At 45.1% G+C, this 27,961-nt stretch overlaps 1 protein-coding gene across 4 annotated transcripts; it reads right to left on the reverse strand.

Annotated features, from left to right (window-relative positions):
• Positions 1 to 27,853, reverse strand: LOC140721734 (uncharacterized). 4 transcript variants are annotated; one of them, XM_073036531.1, is made up of 8 exons: positions 27,560 to 27,853; positions 17,801 to 17,997; positions 8,581 to 8,677; positions 7,429 to 7,713; positions 6,684 to 6,850; positions 2,937 to 3,108; positions 2,777 to 2,842; positions 1 to 127 (listed from the first exon to the last, which is right to left on the reverse strand). In XM_073036531.1, the coding sequence occupies exons 3-8, from the start codon at positions 8,588 to 8,590 to the stop codon at positions 105 to 107; spliced, it is 723 nt and encodes a 240-aa protein (XP_072892632.1). In that variant the 5' UTR covers positions 8,591 to 8,677; positions 17,801 to 17,997; positions 27,560 to 27,853; the 3' UTR covers positions 1 to 104. The 4 variants fall into 4 exon arrangements, with proteins under 4 accessions (XP_072892632.1, XP_072892633.1, XP_072892631.1 ...); XM_073036530.1 differs by lacking the exon at positions 27,560 to 27,853 and having other exon boundaries at positions 2 to 127; positions 17,714 to 17,802; XM_073036533.1 differs by lacking the exon at positions 27,560 to 27,853 and having other exon boundaries at positions 5 to 127; positions 7,435 to 7,713; positions 17,714 to 17,802.
• Positions 27,854 to 27,961: the final 108 nt, after the last annotated feature.

A 27,961-nucleotide genomic window follows, 5' to 3' on the forward strand; every position in this document is an offset into this window, starting at 1 on the left:
TAAATTCAGTCTTAAAGTAAATTTTGTTGAAAGATTTTCCTTTATCAGACGATGACTATTTTCTTTGCTTATTGATATCCTAAATATACTTCTATGTTTCATATTCATCCATTGGTGGTATTGTATCCTGATAAAAAAACATAGAAACATAGAAAACAGGTGCAGGAGTAGGCCATTCGGCTCTTCGAGCCTGCACTGCCATTCAGTATGACCATGGCTGTTCATTCAACTCAGAACACTGTACCTGCTTTCTCGCCATCCCCCGATCATTTTTGCCACAAGGGCCATACCTAACTCCCTCTTAAATATAGCCAATGAACCAGACTCAACTGTTTCCTGTGGCAGGGAATTCCACAGATTCACCACTCTGTGTGAAGAAGTTTTTCCTCATTTTGGTTCTAAAAGGCTTCCCCTTTATCCTTAAACTGTGACCCCTCATTCTGGACTTCCCCAACATCGGGAACAATCTTCCTGCATCTAGCCTGTCCAATCCGTTTAGAATTTTATACGTTTCAATAAGATCCCCCCTCAAGCTTCTAAATTCCAGTGAGTATAAGCCTAGTCAACCCAGTCTTTCTTCATATGAAAGTCCTGCCATTCCAGGAATCAATCTGGTGAACCTTCTTTGTACTCCTTCTATGGCAAGGATGTCTTTCCTCAGATTAGGGGCCAAAGCTGCACACAATACTCAAGGTGCGGTCTCACCAAGACCTTGTACAACTGCAGTAGAACCTCCTTGCACCTGTACTCAAATCCTTTTGCTATGAACGGCAACATACCATTTGCCTTTTTCACCGCCTGCTGTACCTGCATGCCCACCTTCAATGACTGGTGCACAATGACACCCAGGTCTCATTGCACCTCCCCTTTTCCTAATCGGCCACCATTCAGATAATAATCTGTTTTCCTGTTCTTGCAACCAAAGTGGATAACCTCACATTTATCCACATTAAATTGCATCCTTAAAGGGATGCTCTTTTTCATATCATACTGGCTCTCCTGCATCTTTATGTTTAATGTTCTGTACTTTTCTCGTCTAAAGTTCACGTTTTGTATCTTTGGAAATTAGTTCCATAATTTGAATTAATCATTTTAGCTTTAATGATGCAAGGCAACTGATTTCAAATCATCCCTGCATAGCTGTGTCAAGCTATAATCCATTTGATTTTTTCCCCGATTTGATACCTGATTCTTGTCTGTTTCGGTAAGTTACAAAATGGGTTTAAAGCTTAGTGGGCTTACTGAGTCTTTCTGTAAAATATCTCCATTTATTTTGATAATGGTTGTTCCTTTTTGGTTGTTAATAGGCTGATTATGGCATGCCAATGCTTCATCAGATGTGGAAAATTCAGAAGTATTGGGTGAATTTTTGTATATATTAGGAACTTAACCATGAGAGGGACAGAATCAAATGTTTTTTGATAGACAATATAACATTGGAAGATTTCTGCTTTCTTCAGGCTTGATATAGAACTATATAATATACTATCAGTTTTTCTTTTAATCCATTCATACCCTAATGGCATTCTTTCTACTCTTCTGTAAGGATATTGTGGTTATCTGAGTGAAGGCTGATTAGTTATGAGATGCATGATGTTACAATTTTGGTCTTATGGTTTTAGGGAGCATCTGGTGTATTGTATTCACTTCCGATTGTCCAGCTCTGGGAATGATTGGAGAGGGTGCAGAACAGGTTCATCAGGGTGTTGCCTGGATTCGGTGGCATGTGAGACAAGCAGAGTAACTTGATAAACTTGGTTTGTTTACTCTGGAATTTGAATAGAGGTCTGACAAAAATGTGTAAGATTTAGAGATAAGATTTTGGTAGGCAGCCTATATTTTGTTTTTCCACATAGAGCAGATATCTAATACCAGAGTGCATTTGGTTAAGATGAGATGGGGTAAATTTACAGCAGGTAAATTTAGTTTTTTCACAGGGTGGTAGGTGCCTGGAATTTACAGTCTAGGTCAGATCAGAGGGAACTATGTTACAGATGCTCTGAGAAATACATGAATGTGAAGCAAATGAAAGGATATGGTCAATAATATAAGTAAGGATACCAAAGTTTTTTTTTTTCTTTCCCAGATAAATAAAGAGTAAAAACAAGGAGAGGGTCGCTATCGGACCGCTGAAAAACTATGTTGTAGTTGTAGTAATTGGTGAAAAATAAATGTCAGACAAACTCTGTGGAAGTCACTAGCAGAATTACAAAATGCAAAGAGCATCCACGGACATAATTGAGTGTAGTTGCTATTACAAAGGAGAAGGTGCGTCGGTATCTGATAGGTCTGTAGATAGGGAGTGTCATTGGACTGAATGACACAGTTTATCAGGAGGAGAGGGTGGATATCGGACCGATGGGAAATGATGCTGGAGATGTAGTCATGGGTGAAAAGGAAATGGCAGACAAGCTCTGTGGAAGACAACAGAGTCTGCCAAAATGCCAAGGGTTTCAGGGGGACAGGAGTGCAGTTCTATTACAATGGAGAAGGTGCTCTGGAAGATGAAATGTTTGAAGATAGAAAAGTCACCTGGACTGGATGATACAGTGTATCAGGAGACTTCCTAGGGTGTGTGGGGATTCCCAGAGCATCAGGACCTGGAGTGAAGGCTTCAGCTGAACCAACAGCTGGATTAATAAAAAATGCATTCTCTAAATTGTAACCTGAATCCATAGAGCAGCAAGTGATTGATGGTAAATGTTCATTACCAGGTTTTGACAAGACACAGTCTAACATTTGAGTCGTGATTTGAACTGTGCATTTCATCACTCACCTATCAGTTGAGTGGGTAACTCAGATAACCCTTGGGCAATGTTCATGTATTCCTGTGGATCAGGACCTGTTTAAATCAAAATAAGTTCATGAAAACAGAACTAAAATAACTAAAATTTATTTCAATGTGCCTTTGTGTTCAGTGAGTGTTTTTAACATACCGAGCTCTTGTATTTCCCTCAGTATTCTGTCCAACTTTGGTAACTCAGTCCTCAATGTCACAAAGGATTCCCACAACGCCTTCTGGGCCTGGGAGCCTTTGCCCATCACCAAACTGAGGAAGAGTCTGGAACTCTCTGTCCGGTTTCCCTTCTCTGTCAGTTCAGTGACCTTCTACAAAAGGAAACAATGAATTTATGGTGGAGCAAACAGACAGACATGGAGAATGTGGAGGAAATTATCTGTTCATGGTCCCAGTAGCGTCACAACAGATGCAATCACTGGGCTGCTGCCTCATCCTCCCTGGGTTCAGACATTAACAGAGAAACAGTAACTGAAGGAAATTCTAAATCAATACTATGTATGAATAAGGATTTACTGACGCTTACGGTAGATACAACTTGATTAATTTCCTCAATCTATCAATGTGCAACATTACTTCAACCAGAAGAGAGGGGAGAGCGAGACAGCAAAAGAAAATGGATGGTGATCATGACTCAATCATGGCTTAAAGAAGATCATAGCTGGGTGTTCACATCCAAGGATAAATGTTTAATTGAAAGGATGGCAGGTAGGTGAAAGGGTTGGGTTGACTCTGGTGTCAAAAAGAAGAAAAGTCCTTAGAAAGAGGTGATATTGGATAAAATGATGTAGATGTTAAGAAACTGCATTGGAAATCCGACCCTGGTTAAAATGATATACAGGCCTCTTAAAAGCCCCCAGGATGTGGGCTAGTAATTCCAGTAGGAGAGCAAAGAGGCATGTACAGAGCTCAGTGTTAAAATAGCCATGGAGAATTTCAATATGCAGGTAGCTTTGGAAAATCAGGTTGGTGTTGAATCCCAAGTGAGGGAATATATAGAATGCCTAGGAGGTGGTTTGTGAGAGAAGCCTATGGTTTAGCCCACTATAGGAAAGGCTGATCCGGATTCTGTGTTGTGTATTGCATCAGATTTGATTGGGGAGCCTTAGGTAAATAAACCCTGAAGAGGCAGTGATCATAAAATAGCAGCACGCACACTGCAGTTTGAGAGAAAGAAGTAAAGTTAGATGTATCCATATTACAGTGGAATAAAGGAATTACAGAGGCATGAGAGAGGAGCTGGGCAAAAATAAATTGGAAGAGAACACTAGCAGGGACAATGGCAGAGCAGGGATGGCTGGAGTTTCTGGGAGCAATTCCGAAGGTGCAGGACAGATAATCCCAAAGATAGAAAAATTATACCAGAGGAAGGATGATCAACCGTGGCTGATAAGGAAGTCAATGCAGCACGAAAGCAAACGAGAGGGCAGAGAACATAGCAAAATATAGCGGCAAGCTGGTGGACTGGGAAGCTTTTACTAACCAGCAGAAAGCAACTAAAAACCCATAAGTAGAGAGAATATGAAATGTGAAGGTAGGCCAGCTAATAATGTAAAATAGATCACCAAAAGGTTCGTCTGATATATATGCCCTTGTAGGATAGCCTATTGATTTTTGGGGTCATGCATATCAGCTTTGTGCATGGTAGTTCATCTCTAACCAATCTTAAGTTTTTCCTGGAAGATATTGGGAAAATTGGTGAATCGAAGGAAGTGGGTGTTGTCTACATGGACTTTAGCTTGGCATTTGACAGGTACCGCACTGGAGGTTCAAGAAAGTTCAGTTGTTCAGCATTCAAGGTAAACTGGTAAACTGGATTAGAAATTGGCTTTTTGGAAGACAGAGAGTGGTTATAGACTGTTGCAATTCTGACTGGAGTTTATAACTCACGCGGTGCCACAGGGATCAGTGTTGGGTCCGTTGTTGTGTGTCATCGATGTCAATGATCTGGATGAAAATGTGGTTAATTGGATCAGCAAATTTGTGGATCACACCAGCAGTGGGAACGTGGAGCGGAGAGTGAGGGACACTACCAAAACTTGCAGTGGTGTCTAAACCAGCTGAGAAATGGGTGAAAAATCGCTGATGCAATTTAATGCAGACAAGTGCGACGTGTTGCACTTTGGAAGGGTCGATCTTATACACTGACTGGTAGGCAACTGAGGAGTGTGGTAGAGCATAGTGATCTGGGAATACTGGTCCACAATTCATTAAAACTGGCAGCAAAGGTAGATAGATCAGAAAGTAAATACTTGGCATATTAGCCTTTATAAAAGAAAATATTGAGTACAGGAGATGGGATATGATGTTGAACACGTTGGTGAGGCCTAATTGTGTGTATTGTGTGCTGTTCCAGTCACCTACTTATAGGACAGATGTAAAGAAGGTTGAAAGAGTACAGAGAAAATTTACAACAATATTACCGGGACTGGAGGACTTGGGTTATAAGAAAAGATTGAACAGGTTAGGACTTTGTGCCTTGGAACGCAGAAGATTAAAGGGATACTTGATAGAGCTACACAAAATTATGAGGTGTATTGATAGCGTAAATGTAAGCAGGCATTTTGCACTTACGTAAAGAAGTACTACAACAAGAAGTCTTCAGTAAAGGATGTGTAACACTCTGGGAAAGGTTTCTCTGCTAACGTGATGATCTTTCTGTAGAAGCAGTGCTTGGGCTATGGTTAATGATAACGGGTGCTTAGGAATGTGAACCGTCAAGCGAGGAGAGGGTGCTTACGTGCTGTTTGCCCAACACCGAGGCAATCTGTGCCGTTTGTTCAGCAGAAGATGGAGAAAGAAGATGCGAGAAAGGAGAGGTTGTAGACACCAGGAAGGAGTGGACTTGGAGTGGGGCCGGGAGTCGATGAAGCCAGGGAAATCGATGGAGGACCAGCGGAAGGGAAACCGTGAGCTCCAGCGTCTGCACATTAAAATGGCCCCTTTTCTTTTTGTTTTACTTTAGCCGTTAGTCAAATTAAGAATTATAAAGCTAAATCGTTTAATTACATATGTGCTGTACTGTCTGTTATTTCGTGGTACTGATTTGTAATGGGAACAAATCACGTAGTATCCACACAAACAGGAGGTTTTGCACCTCTATCTCAAACGTTTGGTGGGGCCAGAGATTGTCTTCCCTAGACTGATGCAGCTGACAGAACCCGAGGGTTACAGATGAAAGGTGAAAAGTTCAAGGGGTACATGAGGGGAAACATCTTCACTCAGGGGGTGGTGAGAGTGTGGAATGAGCTAGCAGTGCAAGTGATACAAGCGGTTAAGAGAAGTCTGGATAGATACATGAATGATAAGGGTATAGAGTGCCAGGGCCCAGTACAGATCAATGGGAATAGGCTGTTTAAGTAGTCCGGTATGGAACAGATGGGCCAAAGGGCCTGTTTCTGTGCTGTACTTTACTAAGACTATGACAAGTCAGCCAGTCATTGTTTGGAAACTCAGATGGAGACCAGACTAGCTGTGGTTAGCAAGTTTTCCTCCCTCAGGTACGGAGGTGAAGCCAGTTGGTCCAATTTACAATCTGACTGTTTCATATTCATCCTGGATTAATGAGCTGAGATGAATTTGACCAACAATCCTGTAAAGATACGAAATTCATTTTAGACTGAATACCTGTTCAACAGACCAGATATGCAGACACTGCACTTGGACCACACTGATAAATACAGCAGGTGTGAGAGGGAAAGGTAAAGCTGAACCTGTAATTCCCAGTGCTCCCCACCTTAACAGCTGAAACCAGATCAACTGGAGACAAGTCAGAGATCAAAGCCTCCATTGCCATGTAGAACTCCCAGAACGTGCAGGAGATTAATATCGATCACTATTCCCTCTGATACCAGCAGTTCAGTGACAATACACTAACTACACTCACCGCATTTTCTTCTCTACTGAAATGTCCCTCCTTTGTCAACATCAAATGGAGTCTTTCAACCTTTTCTTCAATTGCTTGTTCCAGTCTGTCCCTGTAGAACTTTGTCAGTTGGTACAGTCGATACTCCTCCCCCTCTGTTAGGAGGTCGGAGATTGTAAACCCTGGCTCTGCAAATATAAAAAGAGAATGTAGACACAAATTCAAATATCGCTTGTCTGCATGGCTCTCACCCAACTCAACAAACCAGTCATGTCTTGAACCTGAGTGTTCACCTGCCTTCAGCTGGAAACGCGGAGTTATTCCCAATCTCCGATACTGGCTTTAAAACCGACCCATCAATGCGCCGGGAATGATGTTCCCAGAAGGACCACATTCACTAGAAACCTGTCTCTCCTACCGTCCCATCCACTCACCGAATTCAGTGTAAGATGGGCAATAAATGTTGGGACTGTCAATGATTGTCGTTTCCCAGAGATGCTCTCTACATTCTGGCGCATACATTTCCCTTAATTCATGTCCCGGAAGTAGCCTCTTATCTGGACAGCTGCATTTCCTCCGATACACATCCTGGAACTCCTCAGTGCAGGTAGTACATTTCCTGTAGTGGATTAACGTGTCCCTCACTACACCACTTGTACCTCATCCTCACATCACCCTCTCCTCTGACCAACCCTCCAACAAGGAATCACATTCTCCCTCCTTCCTGCCACATCCTGTGAACACATCACCCTCATATTTCACTTACCCATACCTTGTTGGGGACGTGACAATTCCATGTTTGATGAGCTTCCAAGTTGACAGAAAGTCGCCTCACTTGTGCCGGTTCCGGGGTCCTGATCAGTGTCTCTGACGTCACTGTTTCTGGGCTGAATTTGCTCCTCCTCTGTGGCTGGACCACATTCCATTGGGACATTGCTCTCAATCCGACCCTGCTTTGGTAACTTGCTTCCCGTGTCCCGATCATCTTCCCTCGATGATCCACCTGTGGAAATCCTCTTGAGTACTTTCTGTACCCAATTTAATTTCCCACCTGAAATAAATGAATTGCAGGTTTAGAATGATTTATACACGAACAAGGATTCACAATGGGTGCCATGGAGTTGAGAACTCTGGCTGACCATATTTGGAGTGGGACTGTGCTGGAGAATGTGAACCACACTTCCTGCCAGGTGACCATCCCGACACATCCACTCCCAGAAAAAGAACAGGACAGACACAGTAATACTGATCACTGGCTACGCAGTAGTTGAACACACTGATAACCAGGGGATATTAATGTAACAGCAATAGGTGATACCAGCAAATATCATCGGGATTATCTGCCACAAACAAAAATCTCCCTGTGTCACAAACTGTCCATTCGCCTGTGTCACTCACAGAGCAGCCAGTGGATTACACACAGTCTGATCCTCCAGATCACACATTCTCTGTTTGCTCGGTCACACTCTGTATTGTCCCCTGGGTCACAGACTGACCATTGCCTTGAAGCCCATGATGCCTGGTCCCCTGGGTTCCACCCTGTTCCCTGGATGACAGTCATCATGCAACAACTATACAAGTCATTGGCAAGGTCTCGCTAACCCTGGACTTTTACATCACCCACAAGCCCAGTGTTGCTTTCCTGTGTTTCACTCACAACCACCTGATTCAGGGTCTCCTGCTCCTTTCACTCAAGTGAAGCTTTGCCTTGTGAATGGAGCTATTCTACCATTACTGTTGTCAGGTCCCTGTGCTGGAACTGTTGGATCAATTGATTACTCAAGGCCTCTTTACCAAGGGATTCAGTGACTCTGCCTGATGAAACATTTCTGTGCCTCCATTAGCATCTCTGTAAGTTTCTTCATCTGAACTATTGTGCACCATCAGGACAGAAGTTTAATTACACCAATAATCATACCTGTAGCCATTCTGATTCCGACTGATTATTGCTGATTGATGACGTCTTGTTTACACTTTGGTCCCAGTGCAGGAAAGCCCCAAATGCTGGTGATGCCCTGAATTACACACAATAAGCAGACAGAGTCAGAGAGAGCAAGCACGATTACTTTGTAAAATGACAGTATCTCTATTCCCTGTATCAGAGCAGCAGCTGGCTGAGGGACAGAGCTTTCGCAGTTATCATCAACTTTCACAGCGTGTCTGTCCAGTGATATCTGACACACCCTGCTGTTAAAGTCAAAGAGCAACAGAGCACAGATACAGACCCTTCAACACCATGATGACCACAGTGCCCACTGATGTATTCCCAATTTCATGTTATGGACCCATTCCCCTCCTGGCCTCAACAATTTGGATGTGAATGCACAAGGTTGGACAGGTATGTTTGCAGATGACACAAAATTACTAGATGGTGTTATAGTGAAGGATCTCTGCATGAAACCGTTGCTGCTTGTGTTTGTTTTGGAAACCTATTTAAGACCCTCTGCCCATTTAGATCCCGTCTGGAAATATTAGACAGGCTCGTTTGCTGCTTTGGAAATTCTGGAGGGAGGCTTAACTGAAGTGTGCACATTTTGGAGAAGCTCAGAAAAATAGAAAAGTCTAAATTCTCACATCAATGGATTTCAGACACGCTGTGAAATCATATACCCAGAAACATCGGCTGGATTTTGGCGGGTCGTAAGAGTGGAATGGAGTCAAGAAAAACATATTCCCCACCCATCACTGCCTTGTCCAAGCAGACAAAAGATAGGTGCGGGCCCGGGGTCATCACCTCATCCCCGTCGCTCACGAGGAGCAGAAAAACAGGGGCTGAGCATCGGCTCATCCCAGGCATTTCGGTGTGAAGGTCCTGCAACCCGACTGACCCCGACAGGTTGCGTCCAGGAAGCGGGGCGAGGCCACCAATTCGAGCGAGTTTACGGGACTCTCTGCCCAGCATCAGACCTCCTCACTCGGGACTGGTCTCAATACTCACCGATGGGAACTTTATGTCTTCACACCGCAGTCAGTGATTCATCCCCCGGCTCCCCGCCCCAGAGGGGGTTGGGGGCAGGGGTGTGTGCCTTTCACCGATCCCGAAACCACATCAGGGAATGTGAGCATGCACAATGTGATCGATGCATTATCAGAGGAGAGGACTGTCCAGGGTGATCTGCTTTGGGCTGTAGTCGGTGCAGAGTCTCATTTAGGATTTTCATAAACAGCAGTTTTATTGATGTAAACGGGAATTGCCAGCAGGGTAAACACAGATTGCATCAGATAACAGAGGACCTCTCATCCATGGTCATTTTCTCCTGGGAAACTAAACATTTTGACAATGTCGACCATAGGTACCCATCCTCAAACAGTGAGTGAATCGCTCAGATCGCTGATCACTGAGAGGAATTATGTTTGTTGCTCATTAAAGTTTGCCCAGTGTTGTTTGGATGGACTGAATGTGGAATTCGGTGTGTCCTAGTGAAAGAACTGGACAGCCAAACGCTGTGACTTTGCGATCTCCAGCCATGGATGGTGCCACAGCGAACCTCCTGCAGAGTGTAGACGCGGTGCTGACCCCAGCTGATGCCAGCGGTACTCTTGTTTGGGTGGCAGTGAGGAAGGGGCTGATCTCGGGTTTGTGTAAATCGAGGGTCGTTTGCAGTGGGAAAGTGCCGGGTCCAAGCTCTCTAGTCCCACAGCCCCGGTTTTAGTTTTGCGCCTGAGCCGGGATTGTGGGATCAGTTAGTTGTGGGTCCTCTCGCTGGGAGGGTGGATGTGGGTGAAGGGGTTCTGTCTATGTGTGCGGGTGTGTGGTAAATGGTGGGAAGGATGTGGGGCGGTTGGCAGGGTAGAGGGAGGCTGGGGTACTGAGCATTATCAGATGCTGCGTGACCCGGAGAGGATGGGCACGGGGCAAATTAAGTTGTAAACAAGGTAAGATCTGGTCCATTAGATCAGACAGCTCAGCTCTCATGTCGTATTATCTTCATATTAGTAACAGTCCAATCTTGCTGTTAACATTGTGTTTATTTCAGGGTCCCTGAGTCTGGGACATTTGTCACCGTCATGGTCTGCGAGTGTAGATTGGGAAGGGGGAGGGGCTGTCAGTGACCTCTGTATCAGAGAAGGACAAGGAGAAGTACAGCCTCCTGTGAGATACAAATGTCCTTACAGTGGGTTCAGATCTGGTGACATATCTGGAGTTGAAGAAAATGGGATCTAGCCCTACACACCAATCATATTTCCTGCAGGATAACAGGAATAAAGTGCTTCTAATATAAAATTGAAAGTAAAGTGCTGGAAACTCGGTACATCGATTGGATGTGTGGAAAGAAAAACAGTGGAAGACTCAGCATCAAAACTGGGACTGCCCAAGATGCTGCCCGATCTGCTGAACGGTTCCAGCATTTTCTCTTTTTACTTGAAATGATGCACAACTATTGACTGATCACAAGATGTTTGTGATGGCCTGAACAAAGTTGCACAATGTAATGCCCACATTCATTAGTTTTCTCTTCATTCCAACACAGGGTTAATACAGTCGATACAGTCAATGCTCACAACATCCTCCGCACCCCACTATTAAACTGTTATATCTACTTCTGAGGGCCAGTAACTAGAGAGAAAAACGTGCTCCATTCCCTGCAGATCTTGTTGCTGTTCCTGGCAACAGGGAAAATGCCTCTCCAAACATGATCAGAGAAGGAAATAACAGACTCAACTTTAAACGCCGAGAGTCTCCGTCTGACAAAGATTAACACAGCGGCCATTTGGTAACATTGAAACTAAAATTGTAATGGCTGTCTTTACCCTAGCTCATGCAGTATTCAATAAATCCTCTGGTATTTCCAGGTATCAAACACCGATTTCAGAAATAACTCACTGAGACAAAATATGTCACAATGAAGGCAACAGTAGAAGAGAGACTGTTGATATTTATCATTGAGGTGGTGCGATACAGGCTGGACAGAGGTTGAACAAGATGGTTGATATATATCATTGAGGTGGTGGGATACAGGCAGGACAGAGGTTGAACAAGATGGTTGATATATATCATTGGGATGGTGGGATACAGACTGGACAGAGGTTGAACAAGATGTTTGATATATATCATTGAGGTGGTGGGATACAGACTGGACAGAGGCTGAACAAGATGGTTGATATATATCATTGAGGTGGTGCGATACAGGCTGGACAGAGGTTGAATAAGATGGTTGATATATATCATTGAGGTGGTGGGACACACTCTGCACAGAGGTTGAACAAGATGGTTGATATATATCATTGAGGTGGTGGGATACAGGCTGGACAGAGGTTGAACAAGATGGGCAGGGGATGAGCAGATGGATCCAGATGGGAGAAGGAATCAAGGACAGTCACTGATGTTCCGCCAGCAATACAAGATAATGAATTACTAGTAGATACTCCTGTATAAAACATGCTAAATTGACCTAGATAGAACAGGATATTTGGCATCTACCCTTCTCCCCTAACCAAATGTTACGAATGCACCATGGAAAGTATCCCATCCAGTTACTTGACACCTTCATCTGGCTACTGCTCTACCCATGACTGCAAGGAACTGTGGAGAGCTGTGTACAGAGCTGAGCACATCACAGCAACCAACCTCCCCTCCATGTACTCCATCTACACTTCCCACCGTCTCAGTAAATCTGGCCGTGTACTCAAAGATCCCCACAACCTGGGACATTCTCACCTCACCCATTCCCCATCGGGGAGGAACCACAAAACCCTTAAACCATGTACCACCAGTCACAGGGACAATTTCCATTCTGCTGTTATAAGCAAACTGAATGTCCCCAGTGTGATAAGATGGAGAACTGATCACACTGTGTTACTTAAAGTGACCTTACACTTTCTGCACTGCACGTTCTCTGTACCCATAATGATTTGTAACACTGATATTGTTTTACCTTGCATTACCTCAATGTACTGTTCAATGAATTGATGTGTGTGGATGGTACGCTAGACAAATTTTTTCACTGAACCTCTATACATGACAAAAATAAACACATTTCCTATTTTAATGGCATGGATATTGTTAGACGGCCTGGGTTGCCTGGTTGAAACTTCTGCAGGGAGAGTTAACTGAAGTGTTGAAATTCTTTTAGGAGCCCAGTTACACAGAAACAATTATCGACCCCAGGTATCAATACAGGTGAAGTTTGGATCCGCTACCGGTCAGGTGATGGAGATAAAGTTCCCGGGATACACCTCAATGGATGGGTTCAGTCCAGGCCTCACCACCTCATCCCGCTCCTAGGACCACAGCACCTAGAGCTGAGTGGCAGCTCATCTCAGGAGGCTCGGTGTGAAAGTCCCACAACACTGACTCACCCAGCAGTTTCTGTCCTAGAAGTGGTGGAAGGCTGGCTATTCAGGGAAATAACGGGAATCACTGCGCAACATCGCTCGGGACCGGCCTCAGTTCTAACCTACGGGATCTCATTGGACTCGCCCCACAGAGAATGAACTTTCCCCCGGCACCCCGCCCCAGTGGACGGGGTCACTCTCCTGATCTCAGCCCCGCAAATGATCACACGCATCCATCCACAAAAAAATTCTCTGCCCATCCCGGGACTGCACACGCACGATGTGATTGTGAGTCATAGAGCGGGGGCAGGGCCTCAGAAACAAACCTGCAGATGCTGCCGATCTGCAGTGAAATGGGAGTGGGAAACAGGATCGTGTGATGATTGAAGGGTCTGTCATTTAAACCAGTGACTGCTCCTCATACCTCACGCTGCCTGATCCATCTGCTACATTTTCTACATTTCAAATTTACACCAGCAACATTTTAAATGTTTCTTTCTGTACCATTCCCGTCCCATCCCTGCACCTCCTGGGTCACAGAGATAGGGGTTCGGTTCCCATTACTGCCCAACAGACAATCCAGACCCAAAAAGGAATTGTGCATTCAAACCACTTCTATCTTTACAAACACTAATATCTATTCACATCCCCCCAGCCTCGCTGGACAGGAACACTGAAACATCAAGTGAGAAACAGCAGGATGTGGCCATTCAGCCCCTCGAATCATCAACAAGATTACGACTGCTCTCTCATCTCAGCCATATGTTTTGTCCCAGTCCTCAGTCCCTCGATTCCATTGGTCTTCACACATCTGCCGACCTCTGTCACTATTTCCACCTTCCGCCCTCCCCCTCACCTGGATCCACCTCCCACTCCCCAGCTTTTGCCCCATCCCCACCCCTCACCTCTTTTCTCTGACTATTTCCCGTTCACTCTCAGTCCAGAGGGAGGGTCTCTGCCAGAAAAGCTGACGGTCCATTTCCCTCCACAGATGCTGCCCGACCTACTGAGTTCCTCCGGCAGATTGTTCTTTGGTCTGTATACCCCGTGTTATACGAGCAGAATTTTACATCACATTCCAGGTACAATCTCAACAAAATGCAAATAATTGTTCAAGCAATTTTCAGTCTTATACCAATGAGTCTTACCATCAATACAATGTAATTTTGACCTCCTTCCCTACCCACTGCATCTCAGTCCCTCACCATTTAAACACACCCAGTATTTCTGTTTCGCCTACAGAAGTGGGTGATCTCACATTTTCCACGTTGGACCAGCTGACCTGTTGTTCCTAATCACTAATTTTGCCTCCATTATGCTAAAACCTCTCAACAACAGAAACAGAACACGGAATAGTACAGCACGGAACAAACCCTTCGACCCACAGTATTGTGCTCAACTAATTAAATTTGTTATCAGAATGTTAACCAATCAAATCCCTTCTGCTTACAAAATGTCCGTATTCTTCTATTTCCCTCACATTTGTGTGCCTATCGAAATATCTCTGGGAAGTCCCCAATGTGTCTGATCTGCCACCACCCCAGCCAGCACCTTCTAGCAACCCGGCATTCTCTGTGTAAGAAACATGTGCCCCTCACATCCCCTTTAAAATTCTCCCTCTCACCTTAACTGCATGGCCTATGATGTTAAACATTTCTACCATTGTAAAAAGACATTTGCTATCTCCTCTACCTATGTCTCTTATAATCTTATAAACGTCCATCAAGTCTTACCCCAGCCTGCGCCGCTCTGGAGAAAACAACTCAAGTTTGTCCAGCCTCTTGTTATAGCTCATGCCCTCTAATCCAGGCAGTGTCCTGGTAAACCTCTACTGTGCCCTCTCCAAAGCCCCGACATCCTTCCGAGAATGGGGACGACCAGAACTGTATGAAATATTCCAGATGTGGTTTAACTAGAGTTTTAAAAAGCTGCAACACAACTTCTCGACTTTTGAACTCAATGCCTCAAAGCATAAAGTTAAGGATACTATTTGCCTTCGTAACCACCCCATCAATCTGTATAGTCACTTTCAGACAGCAATGGATTCTAATATCCCTGTGCTCATTGACACTGCTAAGGGTCATGCATTCACATTCGACCCACCGAGCTGCTAAAATGATCATCACTAATAAAATCTCATTGAGTTTTCGCAGGTCCTGTTGAACTTATTGCCAAGTGCACAGGTACGGAAGGTACAGGTACAGAGAAATGCTGACTCATGACAGCAACACAGTCAAGTACTTTCAGATAACACACGGAACTTAAGTTATACAATCCTGTGTCAGTAGCAATATGGAACTATCGGTGTTATGTCATCAACGATATATAAATATATAATTTGTGTGATAGCACACTTGGAATTGTTGAATTTGTTCCCTCAGCCCGATTTTGACAGTTTGTGAAATACTGGGCTCCAAGCACCGGTCCCTACAACACTTGCTGGGACATCCTGCAGGCCCACGAAGGTCTGTTTATCCTTTTCTTTAAACACACAGACAACAGGACCGGGAACAGGCCACCCAGCCTCTCCAAAGCATCCTGTCATTTAATAAGATGCCGGGCTGTACCATCATTACCCCACCAACACCACTCCTGCCCCCTACTTTCCCCAGACAATTGGCACCACTTGTAGGTCAACAGTTGGTCGGTGTTTGCCCCGCAATGTGGTGAATTCCTTTGCTCGCCACCACCGTGAGCTCGGACATTTCCACAGATGAGCCCCAACTGTCCACAGCGGGACACCAATCCTGTCCATTCCCTCTCACCCCATCTTTACCCTGACAATAATATCCCCCTCTCCCTCCGTATTCTGCCAGGATCCCTCCCCAGGGGGGCGGCATTAAGTCGATGGACAAACGGTCGCCTTCTACCTCTCAGCGATACATCAGACTCCGGCCGCAAATGACGCTTCAGAAACGCCCCAACTTCCCACGGAGGCAAATGGAAATAAATCATAAATCGGGTCATTTAATCTATTTGTTCCGCTTTGAGAGGGAGATCGGACCGGGGGTAACGCCCTCTCGGCCGGTCCGCCTATGCTATTGGATGGAAATAGTGATGGACATCTTTTCGCATCATTGGGAATAACGCTGCTTGTAAATACTCTGTTGACTGCGCCGGCGTGACGTGATTAGTACTTGAGCCATTAACCCCTCTCAGTGCAAGCCGGGCCGCGCGTGTATGACGTCAAGTACAGCACACGTAACGTCAGATCCCTGGTGTTGGGGAGCGTTTGTATTTTGAAATACCTCTATGGACGTTTAATTTGATTTCAGAGTGACATCAACATTAATTATGGGATTCGCCCGGCTGCGAATAACGCACTAGTGGAGTGGGCAGCGTACTGCTTGCATTGAGTTGGATCACAAAAGCCTAATTTTTGGGGAAGGGCTTTCTAGGCTGATCTGGTTTCAGATAGTTTCATCACTGCAGTGTCTCGCTGTTCAGTATTTTGAAAAACAACTGTTTTACTAATGTAAACCAGAGTTGCCAGCGGGGTCTACACACAATTCTTGTCCATCCCTGTAACACTTCAAACCCACTGTTTATCTAGAATCCCATTCTTAAACAGAATTACAGTCTTTGCTTCCACTGGCGATTGAGAAGAGGAGTTCAAATTTCTCACAATCAACACAGGAACAATCAATGTATTTGCCTACAATAAGAAACATTGAAAACGAAACAGGTGTTTGCTGTACAGCTCCCGTACCGTTGCTTTGAAACAGGTGGCTGATCTTAATCTTTACCTAACCTGTGGAAAATGTAAATCATGCCAGCAGGGAACAGTTGGAGCACAAAAGCCACCATAGACAGAAGTGGCTTAAAAAACACAAGTATCTCCTTGATCGCTGATTTAATGCACAGACAACTGGTTGTTGGGAAATAAATCTCCGAAATAAATATCGGAAACGGAATTATTCTCATCATAATTCCCCAAGAATACTCTGACAGTGTGGATACTGTGTATCTTTTCTTACAAATAACCCTGTCCACTGCCCCACACGGATCTCTCGTAACCACAGCAACACACACAGTGCTGGAGGAACTCAGCAGGTCAGGTAGCATCTATGGACGGGTGTAAACAGTCGACGTTACGGACTGAGTCCCTTCATCAGGACTGGAATGGAAAGGGGAGGAGGGCAGATGATTGACTGATTTGGAAGGTGCGGTTTGTTGTTCTGTGAGACTCAGTGCTCAGGGTCTGCGAGCAAGCAGCTGTCTGTCCGTCACATTCCTCAGAACAGGAGCGGCCGTTCCGCTGAAATCAAATCCAAGCTGGTTCGGCAAAACACTGTCATTCAAATATGAAGAAAGTTTAACCCTTTCCACTACAGGGATGAGCAATAGAACCAATGACGCGATGTAAAGTACATTAGCTGGGGTCTCGAAGGTCGACTGTTCTTTGTTCCATAGAGGTTGCCCGACCTGCAGAGTTCCTCCAGCATTTTGTGTCTGTTGCTCGGATTTCCAGCACTTGCTGATTTTTCTCTTGTCTAACAGAGATCGATGACTGGTCACTGCCCCGGGGGATATTTCACATGTCACTACCGGGGTTAAATATGCCTTCAGCTCGCACTCAGTAGAAACCACCCAGGAGAGTATTTCTGGTTGACGGCAACGACGTCGTTTCTTTTAATCCATTTGGACAGTAATTGACTCGTTAACATGAATATGCCCGGACCCTCTCCTCCCACTAAATTCACTCCCGATCTCGACCAAAGCCGAGCCTCGCTGTAAACGCTGAATAGTTGTGCAGAATCATAGACAACAATTACCTCTGATGTTTAACCGGACGGTGGTCCCGGGGAATCACAGTCTGACTACCCGGGTGACCGACAATGTCCCTGCACCGGTGTGCTCACCCTGTACGGAGAGTTGAGTCTGAGCTGCTGCTCCCGAGGCCACTTGGCTGTGATGTGTCCATCGCTCATTACAGATGGAAAGGGCCGGGTGAGCCGGGGTAGAGCGGGACTGCCGCAGTCCGGGTCACACTGACTCTCACCGGCTCAGGACGGGTCTGACAGCGGGAGGAGGCGGGAGTGGGGTCAATGTAGCAACCCTAAAGAGGAAAACAAACAGGCTGCGTTAACCTTTCTGTCCGGATTTCCGTGTGGATCTCTCCTTTTTCTTTCATCGTAACCAGTGGGGTGGAGTTTCTCTGTTTAACTCAGCGAGTCCCAGGCTGCGAATTTGATCCAGTCCGGGTTCTAGGAGGGTCTGAGCTCCGCCCCGTGTGTAAACTGGACTGATCGGCATAGGTACAGTTTCAAATCAAGTGTCCCTCACCTGTTCAGGTACAGGGAGTCGCATTTCTGCTGAAATTAAACCAAACACGTTCACCTATATATTTTCACCAAATGGGAAAAAACTGGTAAAGACTATTGTATTTCTATCCTGACAGCTATTGTCACAAGAATACTCTTCGCCCACGGTTAACAGCAGGTTTCATTTCACAAGCAGTGGATGTTGATCCACACCCCGCCGGAAATACTTGATGAATTTGTTTCCCTTAAAAGTCATTTATTCCAAACGCCCAGAAGTTTTACTGAGGTGGGAGTGACGCTCTCACTGAAACTTGTCACTTGCCACACGGGGGTGTGGGGAGATGTGTGTTGATTAAAAATGGGAGCCTCACTCCCCTCTATCACTGAGCTAACCCTCACTATCCTCATCCCTCTACCCCATCTACCCTATCTATACCCCTCATGATTTTGTAGATCTCCATCAAATTTCGCCCAAATCTTCTGCGTTCCAAGGAACAAAGTCGTAACATATTCAATCTTCCCTTATCACTCAGGTCCACAAATCGCAGCAACATCCTTGTAAATTTTCGTTGTACTCTGTCAACCTTATTTACATCTTTCTTGTGTGTTGGTGACTTAAACTGGTCACAATACTCCAAATTAGACCTCATAACCATCTTATATCATGCAGTCTCCTGTACTGAATATTTTAATTTATGAAGACCAATGCGCCAAAGATTTCTTTACACCTTATCTAGGTATGCCGCAACTTTCAATGAATTGTGGACCTGTATTCCCGGACACCTTTGCTCGACCGCGCTCCTCAGTGCCGTACTCTTCACTGTGTAAGACCCATGCGGATGGATCCTACAGAAGTGCAACAGCTCACAAGCCTGCATTAAATTCCATCTGCCATTATCAGCCACTTTTACACCTGGTGCAGATCCCACCGCATGCTCCGATAGTCTCCCTCGCTGTCAAATACACCCCAAACCTTGGTGTCATCCGCAAATTTACTGATTTCCGCACTCATCTCCAACGGGTTCTGAGTGATCAACTTGTCAGTCGCTGGGGATTTATACACTCTAATCTGCCCAATATGCCAAACACTTACCTATCTATAATCTGTATACCATTCATGTCCTCGCTTCTAAAATTCTGTGTCCTTTTCCCCAGTGGAAAATTCCAATTAAAAATTCCTCTATCCTCTACAAATACATTACCATCCAGACAATCAATTTTCTCCACTGCAATCTTCCTGGTTTCTTTCTCCAGTGAACTTGCATTTCCGTGACTCCATAAGTACCTCATATAATTCTGCCCTGCATACACCTGTTATGCACTCTATATTTTTTTTCCTTTACCAGGGCCTCAATATCTCCTGAAAATCAAGGTTCTCAAAAACAGGTCTATTTACCCTTTATTCTAATAGGCATATAAATGCCTTGAAATCTATAATTTTTATATTTCAATGTCTCCACTTACAAGTACGCATTTGCCAAAATATACAACCTGTCCCTATCCACACAAGTCAGATCCTTTCTGATATCATCAAAAGTGATATTTCTCCAATTGAGAATGACAACCCACGGAGTAGAGTTAGCTTTGTGCACACTTCCTTTGAATCTGATGACATTGTGATCACCAGACGCAAATAGTCTCCACACACAGACTTCTGTTACGTGTGTCCTGTCTCATACCCTACTAGGACAGTAAGTATCACACGCTCTATCTTTGGGTCTTCAACTTACTCATTAACGAAACTTTGCTGAAGACATTTGTCAAATACATCAGTACCTCTACTCAATTTACAGTATGAGAGAGCCAGACTATATGTGGAAGTTTAAAATCAAACTATAACAAATTATGTTTCTTGCAATATTCTGTGACATCTACTAATTTGTTCTCGTAATCCCACACTCCCAGTAACCTGAGATTACACTTGTAGTGCGGACGGAGCTGTCACAGCCTCGGGGATATCAGGTCATGGACTCAGACACTAGAAATTCCCTCCTTTCATACCTTTCATGATTACTTCCCCCCAGAGCAGTGAAAGTAAAATCGCTGTTTGGTGGTCTTTTTTTCTCAAATGTATTTGCATTTAACTTAAGATGTTAACAAACTACCCAGAGCCTAATGTTGTGATAGAAGGAAGGGACCAGCACTGCAACTCCTGAGAGTAACTGAGACGTGAACAAGGATGAACTCATCGAACCACATCCCATATCACGTCTTCCCTCCCGGGAATTCCTCAACCACCGGCCGCTGGCCAGTGCCCCAGTGCGACAATCCCCATACTGAGAGGAATGACGGCAGATAACAGTTGTGGGGCTTGATAATGGCCTCTTTCCCTTTTGTGTCCATGGACTGGAAGCATCTAACTAAGCTGACGATCCTACCGCCTTTCCTAATGCCTGAGGAAGCCCGGCGTCAATGGGAATGAGAGATAAACCCAGCTCGGTGGCCTCCCCCTGTGAACGGAGCATGCGCCTGGCATACAGGGGGGTTTGCACCCAGGCACGGACTGAGTCATTCTGCTCCCTCGCATATAGAGAATGACAGGGGCAGTGGTTGGGAATGGTAATGTGACAGGAGGAGCGGGGATAAGGCGTTATTGAGGAAGAGATACATACAGATAGCCTTGAAGCACAATAAGTTATTTGAAATATTACAGGAAACTCTAGATCTAGATTCGAAAGACCTGCGCCTAATCTGAAATCAGAAATCTGTACTGGGAGCAAACTGCCGCTGTAAGAATAGACCAAGAAGTGAGTCCGTTTACGAAAATCAAGACAGGCATTAGACAAGGATCTGTCTTTTCCCCTGATTTATTTAATGTGCACAGCGAAACAATATTATAAAAAAAAGAGACATCTTGGGAATCAAAGTTGGCGGTGAAAACATCAATAATATCAGATATTCAGATGACACTGTGTTAACTGCAAGTACGGAGGAAGAACTACGAAACCTAATTGATATAGTTGTTGAAGAATGTGCAAAAATGGGTCTATCTATCAATTGCAAAAAGACAGAATGTATGGTGATATCCAAAAAGGAGAGTTCTATTTGCAGGCTGAGAATAAATGGGGAAGACATAAAACAAGTACAGAACTTTTGCTACTTAGGAAGCTGGGTGACATCAGATGGCAGGTGCGACATAGACATCAAAAGAAGAATAGGGATGGCCAAAGACACGTTTACAAGAATGAAGAGTATACTGTATTGACCAATACTAAACTAGGCATGACAACCCACCTCACGGCACTGAAACGTTACATTTATCGAGTTTACCAGATGGCTCAGAATGTTGGACAATATCTAGTATCATGAGGAAAAGAACTGAAGCAGCAGAGATGTCATTTTTGAGGATGCAAAAAAATATCATGGATGATAACGAATATCTAACAAGGATGTCATGATCAGAGTAAGCACAAGAGAGAGATCATGTATGAGATCATGAAAAGGCAATGTAACTTCATTGGACATGTGATTAGGAAAGAGGAGTTAGAATGCTGGGTAATTATGGGAAAGATTGAAGGGAAGAAAGCAAGAGGAAGACAAAGACAAATGATGATGGAGACAGCAGCCAGAGAACTGGAAATTATACCAGTGAATTAATCCACTTGACCCGAAGCAGGAGTGTGTGGGCCATGGCAGTCAAAGCTCAGACTTGGCTGGGCACATCACCTGATGATGACGATGATCTAAATGACCAACAGAAGTCAGCAGGTAAGGATGGGACAGGTCACCTCAGATATTCGAATCACCAACACTGGCGCCCCCCAGGGGTGTGTCCTCTCTCCACTGCTGTTCTCCCTCTACACCAATAACTGCACCTCCTCCAACCCCTATGTGAAGCTTTTGCAGTTTGCAGACGACACTACCATCATCGGACTCATCCAGAATAGTGATGAGTCTGCATATCGACAGCAGGTGGACCAACTGGCGCTCTGGTGCAGTCGGAACAATCTGGAGCTGAACACGCTCAAGACAAAGGAGATGATAATGGATTTCAGGAGACATCCCCTTGCTATGTCTCCCCTCACAGTCCTCAGCAACCCTGTGTCCACCGTGGAGAACTTCAGGTTCCTGGGAACCACCATCTCTCAGGATCTGAAGTGGGAGCAGAACATCAGCTCCATCCTGAAGAAGGCCCAGCAGCGGATGTATTTCCTGCGGCTCTTGAGGAAATACGGTCAGCCTCAGGAATTGCTGCTGCAGTTCTACACTGCAGTCATTGAGTCTGTCCTGTGCACCTCCATCAATGTGTGGTTTGGAGCCGCCACCAAGCAGGATAGAACCAGACTACAGCACACAGTGAGGACTGCCGAGCACATCATTGGAGCCTCCCTGCCCTCTATTGTGGACCTGTACTCTTCCAGGTTGAAGAAGAGGGCGGGGAACGTCATAAAGGACTCCTCCCATCCTGCGCACGGACTGTTTGATCTGTTTCCATCTGGTAGACGCTTCAGATCCCTCCAGACTAAGACTAATAGGCATTGGAGAAGTTTTTCCCGACTGTGGTCACTGTGCTGAACAGTTAACTGTCGGTTAACTGTCGGCTAACTATTACTTGGATTGCACTACCTGTATGTATAATCTATGTTTTCATTTATATTTATCATTATTATTGTTATGAGCAGAGAGGCAACATCTGCCAGAAGTAAATTCCTTGTATGTGCATATGTACTTGGCAATTAAAGTCTGATTCTGATTCTGATTCTGATACTCGGTTGAGAGCGCCAGTGGGGGCGAGGTGACGTGATTGATACTTCAGCCTTTGAGCCATCTCAGCACGAGCTGGGCAGTGCTTGTATGACATAAAGGACCACGCTTACTGGTTGAGTGGGCAGTGTGCTGTTTGTCTCGAGTTGGGACACAAAATTCCAAATGATTTGGGGAGGATTCTGTTTCCTATAGCTTTAATAAGGAGAAGGATATTGAATGGTGTAAGGTGTGGGAAACAAGTAAGGAAGTTATGGAACATATGACAATTAAAGAGGTGGAAGTACTGGCGCTTTTAAGAAATTTAAAAGTGGATACATCTCCGGGTCCTGACCGGATATTCCCCAGGACCTTGAGGGAAGTTTGTGTAGAGATGGCAGGAGCTCTGACGGAGATCTTTCAGATGTCATTAGAAATGGGGATGGTGCCGGAGGATTGGCGTATTGCTCATGTGGTTCCATTGTTTAAAAAGGGTTCTAGAAGTAAGCCTGGCAATTATAGACCTGTCAGTTGGACATCAGTGGTGGGTAAATTAATGGAAAGTATTCTTAGTGATAGTATTTATAATTATCTGGATAGACAGGATCTGATTAGGTGTAGCCAGCATGGATTTGTGCGTGGAAGGTCATGTTTGACAAACCTTATTGAATTTTTTGAAGTAGTTACGAGGAATGTTGACGAGGGTAAGGCAGTGGATGTAGTCTATATGGACTTCAGCAAGGCCTTTGACAAAGTTCCACATGGAAAGTTAGTTAAGAAGGTTCAGTCGTTAGGTATTAATGCTGGAGTAATAAAATGGATTCAACAGTGGCTAGATGGGAGATGCCAGAGAGTAGTGGTGGATAATTGTTTATCGGGATGGAGGCCGGTGACTAGTGGGGTGCCTCAGGGATCTGTTTTGGGCCCAATGTTGTTTGTAATATACATAAATGATCTGGATGATGGGATGGTAAATTGGATTAGTAAGTATGCTGATGATACTAAGGTAGGAGGTGTTGTGGATAATGAGGTGGGTTTTCAAAGCTTGCAGGGAGATTTATGCCGGTTAGAAGAATGGGCTGAACGTTGGCAGATGGAGTTTAATGCTGAGAAGTGTGAGGTTCTACACTTTGGCAGGAATAATCCAAATAGAACAGACAGGGTAAATGGTAGGGCATTGAGCAATGCAGTGGAACAGAGAGATCTAGGAATAACAGTGCATAGTTCCCTGAAGGTGGAGTCTCATGTAGATAGGATGGTGAAGAAGGCTTTTGGAACGCTGGCCTTTATAAATCAGAGCATTGAGTACAGAAGTTGGGATGTAATGTTAAAATTGTACAAGGCATTGGTAAGGCCAAATTTGGAATATTGTGTACAGTTCTGGTCACCGAATTATAGGAAAGATATCGATAAATTAGAGAGAATGCAGAGACGATTTACTAGGATGTTACCTGGGTTTCAGCACTTAAGTTACAGAGAAAGGTTGAACAAGTTAGGTCTCTATTCATTGGAGCGTAGAAGGTTGAGGGGGGATTTGATCGAGGTATTTAAAATGTTGAGAGGGATAGATAGAGTTGACGTGAAAAGGCTGTTTCCATTGAGAGTAGGGGAGATTCAAACGAGAGGACATGATTTGAGAGTTAGGGGGCAAAAGTTTAAGGGAAACACGAGGGGGTATTTCTTTACTCAGAGAGTGATAGCTGTGTGGAATGAGCTTCCTGTAGAAGTAGTAGAGGCCAGTTCAGTTGTGTCATTTAAGGTAAAATTGGATAGGTATATGGACAGGAAAGGAGTGGAGGGTTATGGGCTGAGTGCGGGTAGGTGGGATTAAGAGTTCGGCACGGACTAGGAGGGCCGGAATGGCCTGTTTCCGTGCTGTGATTGTTATATGGTTATATGGCTATAATTGGTGCAGTGTCTCTCTATTCAGTATTTTGAAAAACAACTGATTTGCTAATGTAAACTAGAATTGCCAGCCGGCTCTACACACAGTGCATTAATCAGAAGACCTCTCGCTCCTGCAGTGTTTAAATCCTGGTATACTAAACACCCTGACAATGTGGACCATAGCTAACCCTTCCTCTAAGAGTCAGGGAATCATTCAGACAGCTGATCGCTGAGAGGAATTATGTTTGTTAATTGTTAATGTTCGCCCAGAGTCAGATGGATGGAGTTGATGTAGAGATAGGGAGTGTCACAGAGAAAGGGCCGGACAGCCGAGCCCACGTCTTGACCCTCCGGCTTCCGAACAATGGCAGTGATGTGGGGACCTGCGGCCACTGGGGGCCCCGCGGGGACCTCCTCTCAATTCCACAGGAATATTCTGACAGTGTGGGTATGATTGCAATATCCATCTTTTCTTTTAACTAATTTCAATGAATTTCAACTGATTCCGCACTCTGCACCACACGCGGTCCCTTGCTGATCTTTCGTAGCCATGGAAATGCAAAAATTGCGAGAACTCAGCAGGCCTTGCATCATGCCTGGATGGAAATAATCAGTCGATGTATCGGGCCGAAACACTTCATCAGTACAGGAAATGAAAGGGGAAGGGCCAGATGATTGATTGATTAGGGATGCGTGGGTTGTTTATCTGAGGGACCCGGGTCTGTGGGTCAGCAGCTGCCTGTCCGCGGTCATCCCTCACATAGGAGTGGCCTTTCTGATGAAATTAAATCCAATTTATACGACAATTCACTCTCATTAGGGAATGAGCAAAGTCACTTTAACTCTTTCTCCTTCTGAGAAATCGATAAAACCTGTACCCGGATTTAAGAGACACCACTTACACCTGATGCTGTAACCCGACGGCGTTCGGTGGGGTCCCGGGTAAGCGCAGTCTGACTTCCCGGTGAGCTGCAATGGAGCTGAAACCTGTGCGGTCAGTTCAGTCTGATACGAGACATAAATTGACATTTTCTGGCACCAATGGGAGCTAAATAACCCGCATGTCTTCTGGCGGCCGCGCAATGTTTCCCAAATGGTCTCAGCGTGAGCCCGGGAGCGCGAGAGTAAGGAGATCCGCGAGTGCGCGCGTGTCGGCAGTGGGCGGGGCGGGGCCATTAGCTGATGTGCGAGAGCCCCAGGGAATCTGCGCGGGACTAACAGGGAATGGGGAGCGTTCCGATACCGTACTGCCCAGCTCACCGAGTTAGTCATAAATCCGACTCCCGAACACAGCTGGGGCACATATCTAACGCACAAAGCTAGACGTAAATAATTAATGTTTGTTTTCAGTTCAAATACATAAATGAAATTCTATCTCCCTTCGCATGCGGTCATTATACCAGTTTACATTAATTAAGTTATCAGAGTTGTCAACATACCAACACACATAACTGGACCACACGGCCCTTCGAAACTGTTGCTGCAGATAATGAAATCGTGGCTGATCAGATCTAAATTTTCATTCCGTATTCCCACATATCCATCCCTGTAACACTTCAAACCCACCGTTTGTCAAGAATCATGTGCTTAAACAGAACTACAGTCTTTGCTTCCACTAGCCATTGAGAGGTAGTGTTCAAATTGCTCACAATCAACACGGGAACAATAAATGTATTCGTCTGAAATAAGGAAATCTGAAAAGGTGTTTACTGTACAGCTCCCGCACCTTTGCTTTGAAACAAGTGGCCGTTGTTCTAGAGCTGATCTTAATCTTTATATAACCTGTGGGAAATGTAAATCATGCCAGCAGGAAACAGTTGGAACACCAAAGGCACCAGAGACAGAAGTGGCTTAAAAAAACAAATATCTTCTTGATCAACTGATCCATTGCAGAGACAACTTGTTGTTTGGAAATAAAGATCCGAAATAAATATCAGACGCTGAATTATTCTCACCTTAATTCCCCAAGATTACAGTATTCCGACAGTGTGGATACTGTGCATTGTTTCTTACAAATAGCCCCGCCCACTGCCCCACACAGATCTCTCGTAACCATAACAACACACACAATACTGTAGGAACTCAGCAGGTCAGGCAGTATCTATGGATGGGTGTAAACAGTCAATGTTGCGGATCGAGTCCCTTCATCAGGTCTGGAATGGAAAGGGGAGGAGGGCAGATGATTGACTGATTTGGAAGGTGTGGCTTGTTGTTCTGTGAGACTCGGTGCTCAGGGCCTGCGAGCAAGCAGCTGCCTGTCCGGTCACATTCCTCAGAACAGGCAGCGGCCGTTCCGCTGAAATCAAATCCAACCGGTTCGACAAGACACTGTTGTTCAAATGTGAAGAAAGTTTAACTCTTTGTGGTACAGGGATGACGCGATGTAAAATACATTAGCCGGGGTCTCGAAGGTCGACTGTTCTTTTCTCCATAGACGCTGCCCGGCCTGCAGAGTTCCTCCAGCATTTTGTTGCTCAGATTTCCAGCATCTGCAGATTTTCTCTTGTTTGAGATAGATCGGTGACGGGTTACTGCCCCGTGGGATATCACAAGTCACTACCGGGGTGAAAGATGATTTCTGCTCGCACTCAGCAGAAATTACCCAGGAGAGTATTTCTGGTTGACGGCAAAGTCGTCGTTTCTCTTAATCAATTTTGACAGTAACTGACTCGTTAACATGAACATGTCAGGACAACCTTCTCCCTCTAAATTAACTCCCGATCCCGACCAATGCCGAGTCTCGCTGTAAACGCTGAATCGTTGTGCAGAATCATAGACAACACTTACCTCTGATGTTGTAACCGGACGGCGTTCAGTGTGGTCCCGGGAAATCACAGTCTGACTTCCCGGGTGATCGACAATGGTCCTGCACCGGTGTGCTCACCCTGTACGGAGAGTTGAGTCTGAGCTGCTGCTCCCGAGGCCACTCGGCTGTGAAGAGTCCGCCGCTCATTACAGATGGACAGGGCCGGGTGAGCCGGGGTAGAGCGGGACAGCCGCAGTCCGGGTCACACTAACTCTCACCGGCTTAGGACGGGTCTGATAGCGGGAGGAGGTGGGAGTGGGATCAATGTAGCAACCCTAGAGACGAAAACAAACAGGCTGCGTTAACCTTTCTGTCCGGATTTCCGTGTGGATCTCTCTTTCTTTCATCGCAACCAGTGGGGCGGAGTTTATCTGTTTAACTCA

This window comes from Hemitrygon akajei, unplaced genomic scaffold (genome assembly GCF_048418815.1).
Source record: "Hemitrygon akajei unplaced genomic scaffold, sHemAka1.3 Scf000060, whole genome shotgun sequence".
Taxonomy (NCBI): domain Eukaryota; kingdom Metazoa; phylum Chordata; class Chondrichthyes; order Myliobatiformes; family Dasyatidae; genus Hemitrygon; species Hemitrygon akajei.